Source organism: Pocillopora damicornis, chromosome 5 (genome assembly GCF_964200805.1).
Source record: "Pocillopora damicornis chromosome 5, jaPocDami1.2, whole genome shotgun sequence".
NCBI classification, from domain to species: domain Eukaryota; kingdom Metazoa; phylum Cnidaria; class Anthozoa; order Scleractinia; family Pocilloporidae; genus Pocillopora; species Pocillopora damicornis.
Window position 1 is genome coordinate 28,513,004 of NC_142674.1, and position 15,411 is coordinate 28,528,414.

The following is a 15,411-nucleotide window of genomic DNA, read 5'->3' on the forward strand; positions in this document are numbered from 1 at the left end:
AGAGACCTTGTAACTAAGTGGACTCATTACGTAACCAATTCCCTTGACGTCATGTCTTCCAATTTCTTCGGTTGTCGAAATAACCAGGAAAAAAATTTGTTCATAAGATATTCTCACCTCGATCTGGGTTATCAGCATAGATAAACCCTTCATTCTGCTTCAGACTGGCTGGGCAGGAAGTCTTAGTTCCTTTGTTAAACTGGCAAGTTTTGTCACTCAGCCTGAAGTTAAGGCTTTGGCACGCAGGCTGTGAATTGCAGGCAATATAACACGAAACCAACCGATCCACAGTGAATGATTTGAAAACGTGATCAAGGAGTACCAAGCCATGTTCAGATCGTTGCGTCAACTTACATTGCTGAGCAAATGCCTTCACCGAATATGATGCCAAAATGAACCAGAACGAGAAAACATCCATCTGGTTTCGCCAGTAACTGTTTTTGCCACAGAGATCTCAAACCAACTAGCTATGGGGGAGTTAGTATTTTTTTTCTTTGACAATGTCGTGCAATCATGCAATTTTAAACAGTTATACAACGCATGGTACTAATATTGACGGTAAGACCCTTTGACACTTTGCATTCTTTTGTGACCTGAAAACCAAAATAGAAAAAAAAATAACCAAGAGGAAAGAAAATCAAAACCTTTAAAAAGAATAGATAGCGTATGTTTTATTGAGGTCTCAGGTCAACTTTGACAGTTCGTAAGGGTCAGCTTCAAAAACCTTACTTTATTAGCAGCCTAGAGAAAACGGGAGCAAAAATACACAAATGTTGTTTGGAAAGGGAGGCACGTGACCTCAGTTAGAGTAACATAACCCACAGGGAGTTTTACTTTGATGTTAAAGCCATCACCAGATCATAAGGTTCTCGAGTAGGACCTCATTTGCTAGAACTGGGCATATCGACATTTAGGGTTTTTTCATTTTTCTATTACCTTCCTCTTTCCATAAAATCAAAAATAAAGCACCTGTTACCCTCAACAAGTTTTAATAAATTTTAGCAAATCCATGAACTATTATCTAACGATTGCCTAGCAGGTTTATAAATGTTTTCAACCCAGAAAAAACGCGAGTAAAAATACACAATACACCTCCAGGGAGGCACGCGATATCTATGTCTATATATATATCTATATATATATATATATATATATATATATATATATATATATATATATATATAAATACCTAACCACTCTGAATGATAAGTTGACAAGAATTTTTAAATAAAAAAATTAACACATTTTCCTCGGATAATGTCGTGCAATCATGCAAATTTAAACATTCATATAACACATAGTACTAATATTGACCGTAAGACCCTTTGAAACTTTTCATTGTTTTGTGACTTGAAATCCAGAATACAAAAAAAGAAAAAAAAAAGAAAAAAAACTAGGAGAAAAAAAAATGAAAACCTTTTAAGAATAGAAAGCGTATGCATCTTGAGGTCTCAGGTCATCTCTGACACAAACCTTACTTTTGTAGCAAGTCTATAAATATATAATGTAACGGATAGCTAGCAGGTTTAAATATGATTGTAAACCAGAAAAAAAAAACGAGCGAAAATACACAATTGCTATTTCGAAAGGGAGGCACGTGACCTCAGTTAGAGTAACATCTCCCACAGGGATTTTTCATTTTGATGTGACAAACATCACCAAGTCATAAGCTTCTCGACTGGGACCGTATTTGCTTGTACACGGCATATCGACAATTGAGTTTCTTTTTCTTTTTCGTAATAGATTCCTTGCTTCATAAAATTAAAATATAAAACACCTGTTACTCTCAACTAGTATGAATCAATTTTTCGGTGCAAACTCCGTCAAACTATCGATAAGGATAGCTTTATTTAATGTCTCAAAACATGAGAGTAGACGCTTAGTCTCCCGAGCCAAAGGCTTGTTGTAAAAACGCTCGACAAAACCTAAATTTAAACAGTGCGCACATTGATTAACAATAGAGAACATGTAAGCTATAATTAACAATTATTCGCCGAAGTGGAGATACATGTAAATATCTACTACTTTCACTGACACTAAGGTGAATTCATGTTTGTATATACTACACAGAAACCAGAAAGAGTAGTTTATTCTTATCAATATACAAAAAAATAGTCAGAAATTAAATTGTTGACGCCCGATATTGTCTGTTCGGCTGCTCGGAGAGAGCAACTTTTGCTAATCAATTCTGAGCCAGAACGTAAGGGTACGTGACAAGCGCTATTCACCTGTGCGGTATATAGTAATGAAAATAACACTATCCATACTTATGATAATTTACAAATTAAGAATAAAAATTTCAGATTATGTACAATTAAATAACTGGCACCCTCCACACTTGACATTAACCAGGCTGGAGCGAAATTGTTACATAATAGCACAAGACTTCAAGGAAAACAAAAGAAGGTTTCATGTGAGGGGAATCATGTATACAAAGGATGTGCACGTGACAAGACCATGTTAGGTGGCTGAACCACGTATAAGCCAGCTCAAAGGAGATTGTCTTTATTTGACTTAGATGTGAAACTACTGTCAAATTTAAAGTCGTTCGACTGTAAGGCATATGGCCATAAGGCAGTTTATATGCTGTTGAACTTTTATTTGAAAACATCCATCTAGTATCGTCAGCACCTGCAGTCGTGACCGTGTTCGTGCCCCAAAGATCTCAAAACCAACTGGCTTCAGGGAAATTAGCATTTTTTCTTTGGTAATGGCGTGCAATTAAGCAATTTTAAACTGTCATACAATGCATAATACTAATATTGATCGTAACACCCTTTGACACTTTTGTGACCTAAAATCCAAAATAAAAATAACAAAGGAAAAGAAAATGAAAACCTTTTAAAAATAGATGGCGCATACATCTTGAGGTCTCAGTCCAACTTTGACATTTCGTAAGGGTCAGCCTCGAAAGCTTTATTTTTATAGCAAGTCTACAAATCTATCAATTAACGACTATGTAACAGGGTTAAATATGATTTATTTCAAAAGGGAGGAACGCAACCACAGTTAGAGTAACATATCCCACAGGGATTTTTCACTTTGATGTCGTAAACATCACAAGATAATTAGGCTCCCGACTAATATCTTATTTGCTTGTAGGACATATCGACAATAGAGTTTTTTTCTTTCTTTTATATACTTACATTCCTCTTTCCATAAAATTGAAATATTACACACCTGCTACTCTCAACCAGTTTAAATACATTTTTTAATACAAACTCTGTGAAAATATGGATAAGGATAAATTTATTTAATGTCTAAAACATGGGAGTGCACGCCTAGTCTCCCAAGCCAAAGGCTTGTTTTAAAAACACCCGACAAAACTTTTTTAAACAATATGTATATTAATAAACGATGAAGAATGTATAAGCTATAATTAACATTTATTTACCAAAGTGGAGGTAAATAATACCACTTTCACTAAACAAAGGTGAATATCTGTTTTGTGTATACTACACAGACACCAAAAAGATAAGTTTATTCCTGTCAATATACCAAATAATGGTCAGAAATGAAATTGTTCACGCGCGACTTTGTCTCTTCGGCAATTCTGAGGTTATAGGTCTTGCTAATCACTTCTGAACCACCACATGAAGGCGCGCAAAAAGCTCTATTCACCTGTGCGATATATAGTAATAAAAATCACTCTAAGAATAAGATCCATACTTATACTAACTTACAAATTAAGAGTTGAAATGTCAGATTTTATGTACACTTAAATAACTGGAACCCTAAACATTTGACATTGACATTGGTAGAGGGAAATTATTACATAACAGTTCAAGACTTTACAGAAAACGAAAGTAGGTTCAATGTGAGGGGAATCATGTATACAAAGGATGTGCACGTGACAAGACCATATTAGGTGGTTGAGCCACGTATAAGCCAGATCCAAGGAGACTGTGTTTTTAGTTGATTTACAAGGTCAAAAAACTATCAAATTAAAAGTCATTCGACTGTCAGGCATGTGGCCAGAGAATAGTTTATATGTATTTGAACTTCCATTTGACTTTTTCGCTTTTTCCCTTATGGTTTATCCTAATACAAAGTTATTGCAAGAACGTGTATTTCAACGGATATAAACTTTCCAAAAGTCTCCAGTAGACAGGCTGTTAGTACGATCATCGCAATTCCAGCGGCCACCAATAGAAATTATCCAGTGATACTTGCCGCCCACAAATGCTGCGTGGTTGTACAGACAATTCTCTCTAACACTATGCTTGACATGTCCCCACTTACCATCATTTGCCCATATCGCACAATTCTGAGCCAGTCTTGAGTTATCACCATCCATACGGACGAAGGAGTCGCACGAGTCTGACATCTCATCTCTTTCACCGCTGAAAAATCGCACCACTTCTGCACCTTTTATGTTCAGAGTCGTTCTGACGTGGAATGTTGTTCCTTTTTTTTTGCCGCATTGAAATCTTATTTGGGTAAAGTTTATGTACGCTCTTAGTTGTTTCATGGCGCTTTTGGTTATAGCCATTTTGCCGTTTCCGTAGTTACGCATACCTTGAAACGTTTGTTCAGCTGTGCCATTCCACCTTGAAGATTGGGAGCCTGGCGAAATAACCTTCAACACCATCATCCTGCCTCCTATCGATAAAAAAAAAAGGCCTGGTTATATAAACCACAAAGAAAAAAACCCAACATTTGAAAACAAAAAGCAAAAAAAAGACTGAGGTACCTCCATCAGTTGTCATGTCACAAAAAGACTTGAAGGAGTTCTCAGTGCCTTGTGGGTCGACCCAGTATTCTCCACTCCCAGTAGAATCTCCACTCTGAATGATATGTTGACAGGACTTTGCAGCTCTGAAGGGAACTGACCCGAGAAGAGCTGCAACCAAAAATATGCAAACAAATCATCATACTTTGCATAAGTAATCAACATATCATACAATTGTAAACAACACAATTAACATTTATATAAATGAAAATACTTGTTACAACCTCTTGATCTACATCATAATTTGCAGTTAAAGACAAGTTTCAATAATACCATAACTAAAGGGTGTTTTTTAATAGGGCAGTTTTTATACCGTTTGTCGCTTAAAAATGGGTCTATTTCACGAATGAAAGTTAGATTTTAGCAACTATAACGGTGGAAGTCTAATTTTTGACGGAATGACACAGACTAATTACGTATGCTTGAGAACTTAGAACTAAGTGGACTCGTTACGTAACCTATTCCCCTGAAATTATGTCTTCCAATTTCTTCATTTGTTCGAGTAACAAGGAATAAAAGTTTGCTGGTCAACAAAAGTTTCCTTGATAACACTATTGCAGATCCATGAAAAAAATGTAACCATATACCTTTTAATAAACACGGACCGATAAAGAAACCAAAGTGTTTTAAGGATATTCTCACCTCGATTTGGGTTATCAGCAAAAATAAACCCTGCATTTTGTTTCAGACTGGCTGGGCAGGAAATCTTAGTCTCTTTTTAATACTCTTTGACGAAATGTCGTAGACTTTTTGCATTTCTTTAGACCTTGTAACTAAGTGGACTCATTACGTAACCAATTCCCTTGACGTTATGTCTTCCAATTTCTCCGGTTGTCGAAATAACCAGGAAAAAAATTTGTTCTTAAGGTATTCTCACCTCGATCTGGGTTATCAGCATAGATAAACCCTTCATTCTGCTTCAGACTGGCTGGGCAGGAAGTCTTAGTTTCTTTGTTAAACTGGCAAGTTTTGTCACTCAGCCTGAAGTTAAGGCTTTGGCACGCAGGCTGTGAATTGCAGGCAATATAACACGAAACCAACCGATCCACAGTGAATGATTTGAAAACGTGATTAAGGAGAACCAAGCCATGTTCAGATCGTTGCGTCAACTTACATTGCTGAGCAAATGCCTTCACCGAATATGATGCCAAAATGAACCAGAACGAGAAAACATCCATCTAGTATTACCAGTAACTGTTCGCGCCACGGAGAATTCGAACTAACTACCTACAGGGGAATTAGCATTCTTTTTCTTTGATAATGTCGTGCAATCATGCAATTTTTAGACAGTTATACAACGCATAATACTAATATTGACGGTAAGACCCTTACCGTAATGGCGTGCAATTAAGCAATTTTAAACTGTCATACAACGCATAATACTAATATTGACCGTAACACCCTTTGACACTTTGCATTCTTTTATGACCTAAAATCCAAAATAAAAAATAACAAAGGAAAAGAAAATGAAAACCTTTTAAAAATAGATGGCGCATACATCTTGAGGTCTCAGTCCAACTTTGACATTTCGTAAGGGTCAACTTCGAAAGCTTTATTTTTATAGCAAGTCTACAAATCTATCAATTAACGACTATGTAACAGGGTTAAATATGATTTATTTCAAAAGGGAGGAACGCAACCACAGTTAGAGTAACATATCCCACAGGGATTTTTCACTTTGATGTCATAAACATCACAAGATAATTAGGCTCCCGACTAGTATCTTATTTGCTTGTGGGGCATATCGACAATAGAGTTTTTTTCTTTCTTTTATATACTTTCCTCTTTCCATAAAATTGAAATATTACACACCTGCTACTCTCAACCAGTTTAAATACATTTTTTAATGTAAACTCTGTGAAAATATGAATAAGGATAAATTTGTTAAATGTCTAAAACATGGGAGTGCACGCCTAGTCTCCCAAGCCAAAGGCTTCTTTCAAAAACACTCGACAAAACGTTTTTAAACAATATGTATATTAATAAACGATGAAGAATATATAAGCTATAATTAACATTTATTTACCAAAGTGGAGGTAAATAATACCACTTTCACTAAACAAAGGTGAATATCTGTTTTGTGTATACTACACAGACACCAAAAAGATAAGTTTATTCCTGTCAATATACCAAATAATGGTCAGAAATGAAATTGTTCACGCGCGACTTTGTCTCTTCGGCAATTCTGAGGTTATAGGTCTTGCTAATCACTTCTGAACCACCACATGAAGGCGCGCAAAAACCACTATTCACCTGTGCGGTATATAGTAATAAAAATCACACTAAGACTAATATCCATACTTATACTAACTTACAAATTAAGAGTTAAAATGTCAGATTTTATGTACACTTAAATAACTGGCACCCTAAGCATTAGACATTGACCAGGCTAGAGCGAAATTGTTACATAATACTTCAAGACTTTACAGAAAACGAATGTAGGTTCCATGTGAGGGGAATCATCTATACAAAGGAGGTGCACGTGACAAGACCGTATAAGGTGGCTGAGCCACGTATGAGCCAGATCCAACAAGATTGTGTTTTTGGTTGACTTACAAGGTCAAATTTTAAATCATTCGACTGTCAGGCTTGTGGCCAGAGAGAAGTTAATATACATTTGAATTTTCATTTGACTTTTTCTCTTTTTCGCTTATGCTTTGTCCTAATACAAAGTTATTCCAAGAAGCTGTATTTCAACGGACATAAACTTTCCAAAAGTCTCCAGTAGACAGGTTGTTGCCAGTATTATCATCACACTTCCAGCGGCCACTTGTAGGAATTACCCAGTGATACCGGCTGCTCACAAATGCTGCGTGGTTGTACAGACGATTCTCTCCAACACTATGCTTGACATGTCCCCACTTACCATGATATGCCCATATCGAACAATTCTGAGCTAGTCTTGAGTTATCACCATCCATACGGACGAAGGAGTCGCACGAGTCTGGCATCTTATCTCTTTCACCGCTGAAAAATCGCACCACTTCTGCACCTTTTATGTTCAGAGTCGTTCTGACGTGGAATGTTGTTCCTTTTTTTTTGCCGCAGTGAAATCTTATTTGGGTAAAGTTAATGTACGCTCTTAGTTGTTTCATGGCGCTTTTGGTTATAGCCATTTTGCCGTTTCCGTAGTTACGCATACCTTGAAACGTTTGTTCAGCTGTGCCATTCCACCTTGAAGATTGGGGGCTTGGCAAAATAACGTTCAACACCATCATCCAGCCTCCTATCGATAAAAAAAAGCCTGGTTATATAAACCACAAAGAAAAAAACCCAACATTTGAAAACAAAAAACAAAAAAAAGACTGAGGTACCTCCATCAGTTGTCATGTCACAAAAAGCCTTGAAGGAGTTCCCAGTGCCTTGTGGGTCGACCCAGTATTCTCCATTCCCAGTAGAATCTCCACTCTGAATGATATGTTGACAGGACTTTGCAGCTCTGAAGGGAACTGACCCGAGAAGAGCTGCAACCAAAAATATGCAAACAAATCATCATACTTTGCATGAGTAATCAACATATCATACAATTGTAAACAACACAATTAACATTTATATAAATGAAAATACTTGTTACAACCTCTTGATCTACATCATAGTTTGCAGTTAAAGATAAGTTTTAATAATACCATAACTAAAGGGCGTTTTTAATAGGGCAGTTGTTATGCCGTTTGGCTCTTAAAAATGGGTCTATTTCACGAATGAAAGCTAGATTTTAGCAACTATAACGGTGGAAGTCTACTTTTTGACGGAATGACACAGACTAATTACGTAATCTTGAGAACTTAGAACTAAGTGGACTCGTTACGTAACCAATTTCCCTGAAATTATATCTTCCAATTTCTTCATTTGTTCGAGTAACAAGGAATAAAAGTTTGCTGGTCTAGTGTCATAACACTATGGTAGATCCATGAAAAAAATGTAACCATATACTTTTTGATAAACACGGACCGATGAAAAAAACCAAAGTGTTTTAAGGATATTCTCACCTCGATTTGGGTTATCAGCAAAGATAAACCCTGCATTTTGTTTTAGACTGGCTGGGCAGGAAATCTTAGTTTCTTTTTAATACTCTTTGACGGAATGACGTAGACTTTTTGCATTTCTTGAGACCTTGTAACTAATTGGACTCATTACGTAACCAATTCCCTTGACGCTACGTCTTCCAATTTCTTCGGTTGTCGAAATAACCAGGAAAAAAATTTGTTCTTAAGATATTCTCACCTCGATCTGGGTTATCAGCATAGATAAACCCTTCATTCTGCTTCAGACTGGCTGGGCAGGAAGTCTTAGTTTCTTTGTTAAACTGGCAAGTTTTGTCACTCAGCCTGAAGTTAAGGCTTTGGCACGCAGGCTGTGAATTGCAGGCAATATAACACGAAACCAACCGATCCACAGTGAATGATTTGAAAACGTGATCAAGGAGAACTAAGCCATGTTCAGATCGTTGCGTCAACTTACATTGCTGAGCAAATACCTTCACCGAATACGATGCCAAAATGAACCAGAACGAGAAAGCATCCATCTAGTATCGCCAGTAACTGTTTGTGCCACAGAGATCTCAAACCAACTAGCTATGGGGGAATTAGTATTCATTTTCTTTGACAATGTCGTGCAATCATGCAATTTTAAACAGTTATACAACGCATGGTACTAATATTGACGGTAAGACCCTTTGACACTTTGCATTCTTTTGTGACCTGAAAACCAAAATAGAAAAAAAAATAACCAAGAGGAAAGAAAATCAAAACCTTTTAAAAGAATAGATAGCGTATGTTTTATTGAGGTCTCAGGTCAACTTTGACAGTTCGTAAGGGTCAGCTTCAAAAACCGTCCTTTTGTAGCAGCCCAGAGAAAACGGGAGCAAAAATACACAAATGTTGTTTGGAAAGGGAGGCACGTGACCTCAGTTAGAGTAACATAATCCACAGGGAGTTTTACTTTGATGTTATAGCCATCACCAGATCATAAGGTTCTCGAGTAGGACTTCATTTGCTAGAACTGGGCATATCGACATTTAGGGTTTTTTCATTTTTCTATTACCTTCCTCTTTCCATAAAATAAAAAATAAAGCACCTGTTACCCTCAACAAGTTTTAATAAATTTTAGCAAATCCATGAACTATTATCTAACGATTGTCTAGCAGGTTTATAAATGTTTTCAACCCAGAAAAAACGCAAGCAAAAATACACAATACACCTTCAGGGAGGCACTCGATATCTATGTCTATATATATATATATATATATATAAATACCTAACCACTCTGAATGATAAGTTGACAAGAATTTTTAAATAAAAAAATTAACACATTTTCCTCGGATAATGTCGTGCAATCGTGCAAATTTAAACATTCAATAACACATAGTACTAATATTGACCGTAAGACCCTTTGAAACTTTACATTGTTTTGTGACTTGAAATCCAAAATGCAAAAAAAGAAAAAAAAAGAAAAAAAACAAGGAGAAAAAAATGAAAACCTTTTAAGAATAGAAAGCGTATGCATCTTGAGGTCTCAGGTCATCTTTGACACAAACCTTACTTTTGTAGCAAGTCTATAAATATATAATGTAACGGATAGCTAGCAGGTTTAAATATGATTGTAAACCAGAAAAAAAAAATGAGCGAAAATATACAATTGCTATTTCGAAAGGGAGGCACGTGACCTCAGTTAGAGTAACATCTCCCACAGGGATTTTTCATTTTGATGTGACAAACATCACCAGGTCATAAGCTTCTCGACTGGGACCGTATTTGCTTGTACACGGCATATCGACAATTGAGTTTCTTTTTCTTTTTCGTAATAGATTCCTTGCTTCATAAAATTAAAATATAAAACACCTGTTACTCTCAACTAGTATGAATCAATTTTTCGGTGCAAACTCTGTCAAAATATCGATGACGATAGCTTTATTTAATGTCTCAAAACATGAGAGTAGACGCTTAGTCTCCCGAGCCAAAGGCTTGTTGTAAAAACGCTCGACAAAACCTAAATTTAAACAGTGCGCACATTGATTAACAATAGAGAACATGTAAGCTATAATTAACAATTATTCGCCGAAGTGGAGATACATGTAAATATCTACTACTTTCACTGACACTAATATGAATTCATGTTTGTATATACTACACAGAAACCAGAAAGAGTAGTTTATTCTTATCAATATACAAAAAAATAGTCAGAAATTAAATTGTTGACGCCCGATATTGTCTGTTCGGCTGCTCGGAGAGAGCAACTTTTGCTAATCAATTCTGAGCCAGAACGTAAGGGTGCGTGACAAGCGCTATTCACCTGTGCGGTATATAGTAATGAAAATAACACTATCCATACTTATGATAATTTACAAATTAAGAATAAAAATTTCAGATTATGTACAATTAAATAACTGGCACCCTCCACACTTGACATTAACCAGGCTGGAGCGAAATTGTTACATAATAGCACAAGACTTCAAGGAAAACAAAAGAAGGTTTCATGTGAGGGGAATCATGTATACAAAGGAGGTGCACGTGAGAAGACCATGTAAGGTGGCTGAACCACGTATAAGCCAGCTCAAAGGAGATTGTCTTTATTTGACTTAGATGTGAAACTACTGTCAAATTTAAAGTCGTTCGACTGTAAGGCATATGGCCATAAGGCAGTTTATATGCTGTTGAACTTTTATTTGAAAACATCCATCTAGTATCGTCAGCACCTGCAGTCGTGACCGTGTTCGTGCCCCAAAGATCTCAAAACCAACTGGCTTCAGGGAAATTAGCATTTTTTCTTTGGTAATGGCGTGCAATTAAGCAATTTTAAACTGTCATACAATGCATAATACTAATATTGATCGTAACACCCTTTGACACTTTTGTGACCTAAAATCCAAAATAAAAATAACAAAGGAAAAGAAAATGAAAACCTTTTAAAAATAGATGGCGCATACATCTTGAGGTCTCAGTCCAACTTTGACATTTCGTAAGGGTCAGCTTCGAAAGCTTTATTTTTATAGCAAGTCTACAAATCTATCAATTAACGACTATGTAACAGGGTTAAATATGATTTATTTCAAAAGGGAGGAACGCAACCACAGTCAGAGTAACATATCCCACGGGGATTTTTCACTTTGATGTCATAAACATCACAAGATAATTAGGCTCCCGACTAATATCTTATTTGCTTGTAGGGCATATCGACAATAGAGTTTTTTTTCTTTCTTTTATATACTTTCCTCTTTCCATAAAATTAAAATATTACACACCTGCTACTCTCAACCAGTTTAAATAAATTTTTTAATATCAACTCTGTGAAAATATGGATAAGGATAACTTTATTTAATGTCTAAAACATGGGAGTGAACGCCTAGTCTCTCAAGCCAAAGGCTTGTTTTAAAAACACTCGACAAAACTTTTTTAAACAATATGTATATTAATAAACGATGAAGGAAATATAAGCTATAATTAACATTTATTTATCAAAGTGGAGGTAAAGAATACAACTTTTACCAAACAAAGGTGAATATCTGTTTTGTGTATACTACACAGACACCAAAAAGATAAGTTTATTCCTGTCAATATACCAAATAATGGTCAGAAATGAAATTGTTCACGCGCGACTTTGTCTCTTCGGCAATTCTGAGGTTATAGGTCTTGCTAATCACTTCTGAACCACCACATGAAGGCGCGCAAAAAGCTCTATTCACCTGTGCGATATATAGTAATAAAAATCACACTAAGAATAAGATCCATACTTATACTAACTTACAAATTAAGTGTTGAAATGTCAGATTTTATGTACACTTAAATAACTGGCACCCTAAACACTTGACATTGACATTGGTAGAGGGAAATTATTACATAACAGTTCAAGACTTTACAGAAAACGAAAGTAGGTTCAATGTGAGGGGAATCATGTATACAAAGGATGTGCACGTGACAAGACCATATTAGGTGGTTGAGCCACGTATAAGCCAGATCCAAGGAGACTGTGTTTTCAGTTGATTTACAAGGTCAAAAAACTATCAAATTAAAAGCCATTCGACTGTCAGGCATGTGGCCAGAGAGTAGTTTATATGTATTTGAACTTCCATTTGACTTTTTCGCTTTTTCCCTTATGGTTTGTCCTAATACAAAGTTATTGCAAGAACGTGTATTTCAACGGATATAAACTTTCCAAAAGTCTCCAGTAGACAGGATGTTAGTACGATCATCGCATTTCCAATGGCCACCAATAGAAATTATCCAGTGATACCGGCTGGGCACATATGCTGCGTAGTTGTACAGACAATTCTCTCCAACACTATGCTTGACATGTCCCCACTTTCCATCATTTCCCCATATCGCACAATTCTGAGCCAGTCTTGAGTTATCACCATCCATACGGACGAAGGAGTCGCACGAGTCTGGCATCTCATCTCTTTCACCGCTGAAAAATCGCACCACTTCTGTACCTTTGTTGTTCAGAGTTGTTCTGACGTGGAATGTTGTTCCTTTTTCTTTGCTGCAGTGAAATCTTAGTTGGGTAAAGTTAATGTACGCTTTTAGTTGTTTCATGGCGCTTTTGGTTATAGCCATTTTGCCGTTTCCGTAGTTACGCATACCTTGAAACGTTTGTTCAGCTGTGCCATTCCACCTTGAAGATTGGGGGCTTGGCGAAATAACGTTCAACACCATCATCCAGCCTCCTATCGATAAAAAAAAGCCTGGTTATATAAACCATAAAGAAAAAAACACAATATTTGAAAACAAAAAACAAAAAAAAGACTGAGGTACCTCCATCAGTTGTCATGTCACAAAAAGCCTTGAAGGAGTTCCCAGTGCCTTGTGGGTCGACCCAGTATTCTCCATTCCCAGTAGAATCTCCACTCTGAATGACATGTTGACAGGACTTTGCAGCTTTGAAGGGAACTGACCCGAGAAGAGCTGCAACCAAAAATATGCAAACAAATCATCACACTTTGCATAAGTAATCAAAATATCATACAATTGTAAACAACACAATTAACATTTATATAAATGAAAGCACTTGTTACAACCTATTGATCTACATCATAATTTGCAGTTAAAGACAAGTTTCAATAATGCCATAACTAAAGGGTGTTTTTAATAGGGCAGTTGTTATGCCGTTTGTCTCTTAAAAATGGGTCTATTTCACGAATGAAAGTTAGATTTTAGCAACTATAACGGTGGAAGTCTAATTTTTGACGGAATGACACAGACTAATTACGTAATCTTGAGAACTTAGAAGTGGACTCGTTACGTAACCAATTCCCCTGAAATTATATCTTCCAATTTCTTCATTTGTTCGAGTAACAAGGAATAAAAGTTTGCTGGTCAACGAAAGTTTCCTTGATAACACTATGGCAGATCCATGAAAAAAATGTAACCATATACTTTTTAATAAACACGCACCGATAAAAAAAAACCAAAGTGTTTTAAAGATATTCTCACCTCGATTTGGGTTATCAGTAAAAATAAACCCTGCATTTTGTTTCAGACTGGCTGGGCAGGAAATCTTAGTTTCTTTTTAATACTCTTTGACGGAATAACGTAGACTTTTTGCATTTCTTGAGACCTTGTAAGTAAGTGGACTATTTACGTAACCAATTCCCTTGACGCTACGTCTTCCAATTTCTTCGATTGTCGAAATAACCAGGAAAAAAATTTGTTCTTAAGATATTCTCACCTCGATCTGGGTTATCAGCATAGATAAACCCTTCATTCTGCTTCAGACTGGCTGGGCAGGAAGTCTTAGTTTCTTTGTTAAACTGGCAAGTTTTGTCATTCAGCCTGAAGTTAAGGCTTTGGCACGCAGGCTGTGAATTGCAGGCAATATAACACGAAACCAACCGATCCACAGTGAATGATTTGAAAACGTGATCAAGGAGAACTAAGCCATGTTCAGATCGTTGCGTCAACTGACATTGCTGAGCAAATGCCTTCACCGAATATGATGCCAAAATGAACCAGAACGAGAAAACATCCATTTAGTATTACCAGTAACTGTTCGCGCCACGGAGAATTCGAACTAACTAGCTACAGGGGAATTAGCATTCTTTTTCTTTGATAAAGTCGTGCAATCATGCAACTTTAAACAGTTATACAACGCATAATAATAATATTGACGGTAAGACCCTTACCGTAATGGCGTGCGATTAAGTAATTTTTAAGCTCAAGACTTCAAGGAAAACAAAAGAAGGTTTCATGTGAGGGGAATCATGTATACAAAAGGAGGTGCACGTGAGAAGACCATGTAAGGTGGCTGAACAACGTATAAGCCAGATCAAAGGAGATTGTGTTTATTTGACTTAGATGTGAAAATACTGTCAAATTTAAAATCGTTCGACTGTCAGGCATATGGCCAGACGGCAGTTTGCAGTTGTTGAACTTTTATTTGAAAACATCCATCTAGTATCGTTAGCACCTGCTTCAGGGAAATTAGCATTTTTTCTTTGGTAATGGCGTGCAATTAAGCAATTTTAAACTGTCATACAACGCATAATACTAATATTGACCGTAACACTCTGTGACACTTTGCATTCTTTTGTGACCTAAAATCCAAAATAAAAATAACAAAGGAAAAGAAAATGAAAACCTTTTAAAAATAGATGGCGCATGTATCTTGAGGTCTCAGTCCAACTTTGACATTTCGTAAGGGTCAACTTCGAAAGCTTTATTTTTATAGCAAGTAAAAAACCTTTTTCT

The 15,411-nt window shown here is 36.3% G+C and overlaps 3 protein-coding genes across 3 annotated transcripts; all 3 read right to left on the reverse strand.

Annotated features, from left to right (window-relative positions):
* Window positions 1-4,072: 4,072 nt before the first annotated feature.
* Window positions 4,073-5,950, reverse strand: LOC149046327 (uncharacterized). The gene is made up of 3 exons (XM_089206060.1): window positions 5,610-5,950; window positions 4,694-4,843; window positions 4,073-4,602 (listed from the first exon to the last, which is right to left on the reverse strand). The coding sequence occupies exons 1-3, from the start codon at window positions 5,908-5,910 to the stop codon at window positions 4,073-4,075; spliced, it is 981 nt and encodes a 326-aa protein (XP_089062186.1). The 5' UTR covers window positions 5,911-5,950.
* Window positions 5,951-6,201: 251 nt separating this feature from the next.
* Window positions 6,202-9,530, reverse strand: LOC149046328 (uncharacterized). Its single transcript, XM_089207684.1, has 3 exons — window positions 8,954-9,530; window positions 8,047-8,196; window positions 6,202-7,958 (listed from the first exon to the last, which is right to left on the reverse strand). The coding sequence occupies exons 1-3, from the start codon at window positions 9,252-9,254 to the stop codon at window positions 7,426-7,428; spliced, it is 984 nt and encodes a 327-aa protein (XP_089063810.1). The 5' UTR covers window positions 9,255-9,530; the 3' UTR covers window positions 6,202-7,425.
* Window positions 9,531-12,158: 2,628 nt separating this feature from the next.
* Window positions 12,159-15,091, reverse strand: LOC149046329 (uncharacterized). Its single transcript, XM_089207687.1, has 3 exons — window positions 14,393-15,091; window positions 13,480-13,629; window positions 12,159-13,391 (listed from the first exon to the last, which is right to left on the reverse strand). The coding sequence occupies exons 1-3, from the start codon at window positions 14,691-14,693 to the stop codon at window positions 12,862-12,864; spliced, it is 981 nt and encodes a 326-aa protein (XP_089063813.1). The 5' UTR covers window positions 14,694-15,091; the 3' UTR covers window positions 12,159-12,861.
* Between the last annotated feature and the right edge of the window lie 320 nt (window positions 15,092-15,411).

Bases quoted from the DNA above. Each gene is read 5' to 3' on its own strand.
- LOC149046327 (XM_089206060.1), bottom strand. From the start codon at position 5,910: ATGGATGTTTTCTCGTTCTGGTTCATTTTGGCATCATATTCGGTGAAG. The intron at 4,844-5,609 runs GTGAGAATACCT...TTTTGGTTGCAG, and splicing joins TGCTGATAACCCAGATCGAG to CTCTTCTCGGGTCAGTTCCC. The intron at 4,603-4,693 runs GTACCTCAGTCT...TTTTATCGATAG, and splicing joins TGACATGACAACTGATGGAG to GAGGCAGGATGATGGTGTTG.
- LOC149046328 (XM_089207684.1), bottom strand. From the start codon at position 9,254: ATGGATGCTTTCTCGTTCTGGTTCATTTTGGCATCGTATTCGGTGAAG. The intron at 8,197-8,953 runs GTGAGAATATCT...TTTTGGTTGCAG, and splicing joins TGCTGATAACCCAGATCGAG to CTCTTCTCGGGTCAGTTCCC. The intron at 7,959-8,046 runs GTACCTCAGTCT...TTTTATCGATAG, and splicing joins TGACATGACAACTGATGGAG to GAGGCTGGATGATGGTGTTG.
- LOC149046329 (XM_089207687.1), bottom strand. From the start codon at position 14,693: ATGGATGTTTTCTCGTTCTGGTTCATTTTGGCATCATATTCGGTGAAG. The intron at 13,630-14,392 runs GTGAGAATATCT...TTTTGGTTGCAG, and splicing joins TGCTGATAACCCAGATCGAG to CTCTTCTCGGGTCAGTTCCC. The intron at 13,392-13,479 runs GTACCTCAGTCT...TTTTATCGATAG, and splicing joins TGACATGACAACTGATGGAG to GAGGCTGGATGATGGTGTTG.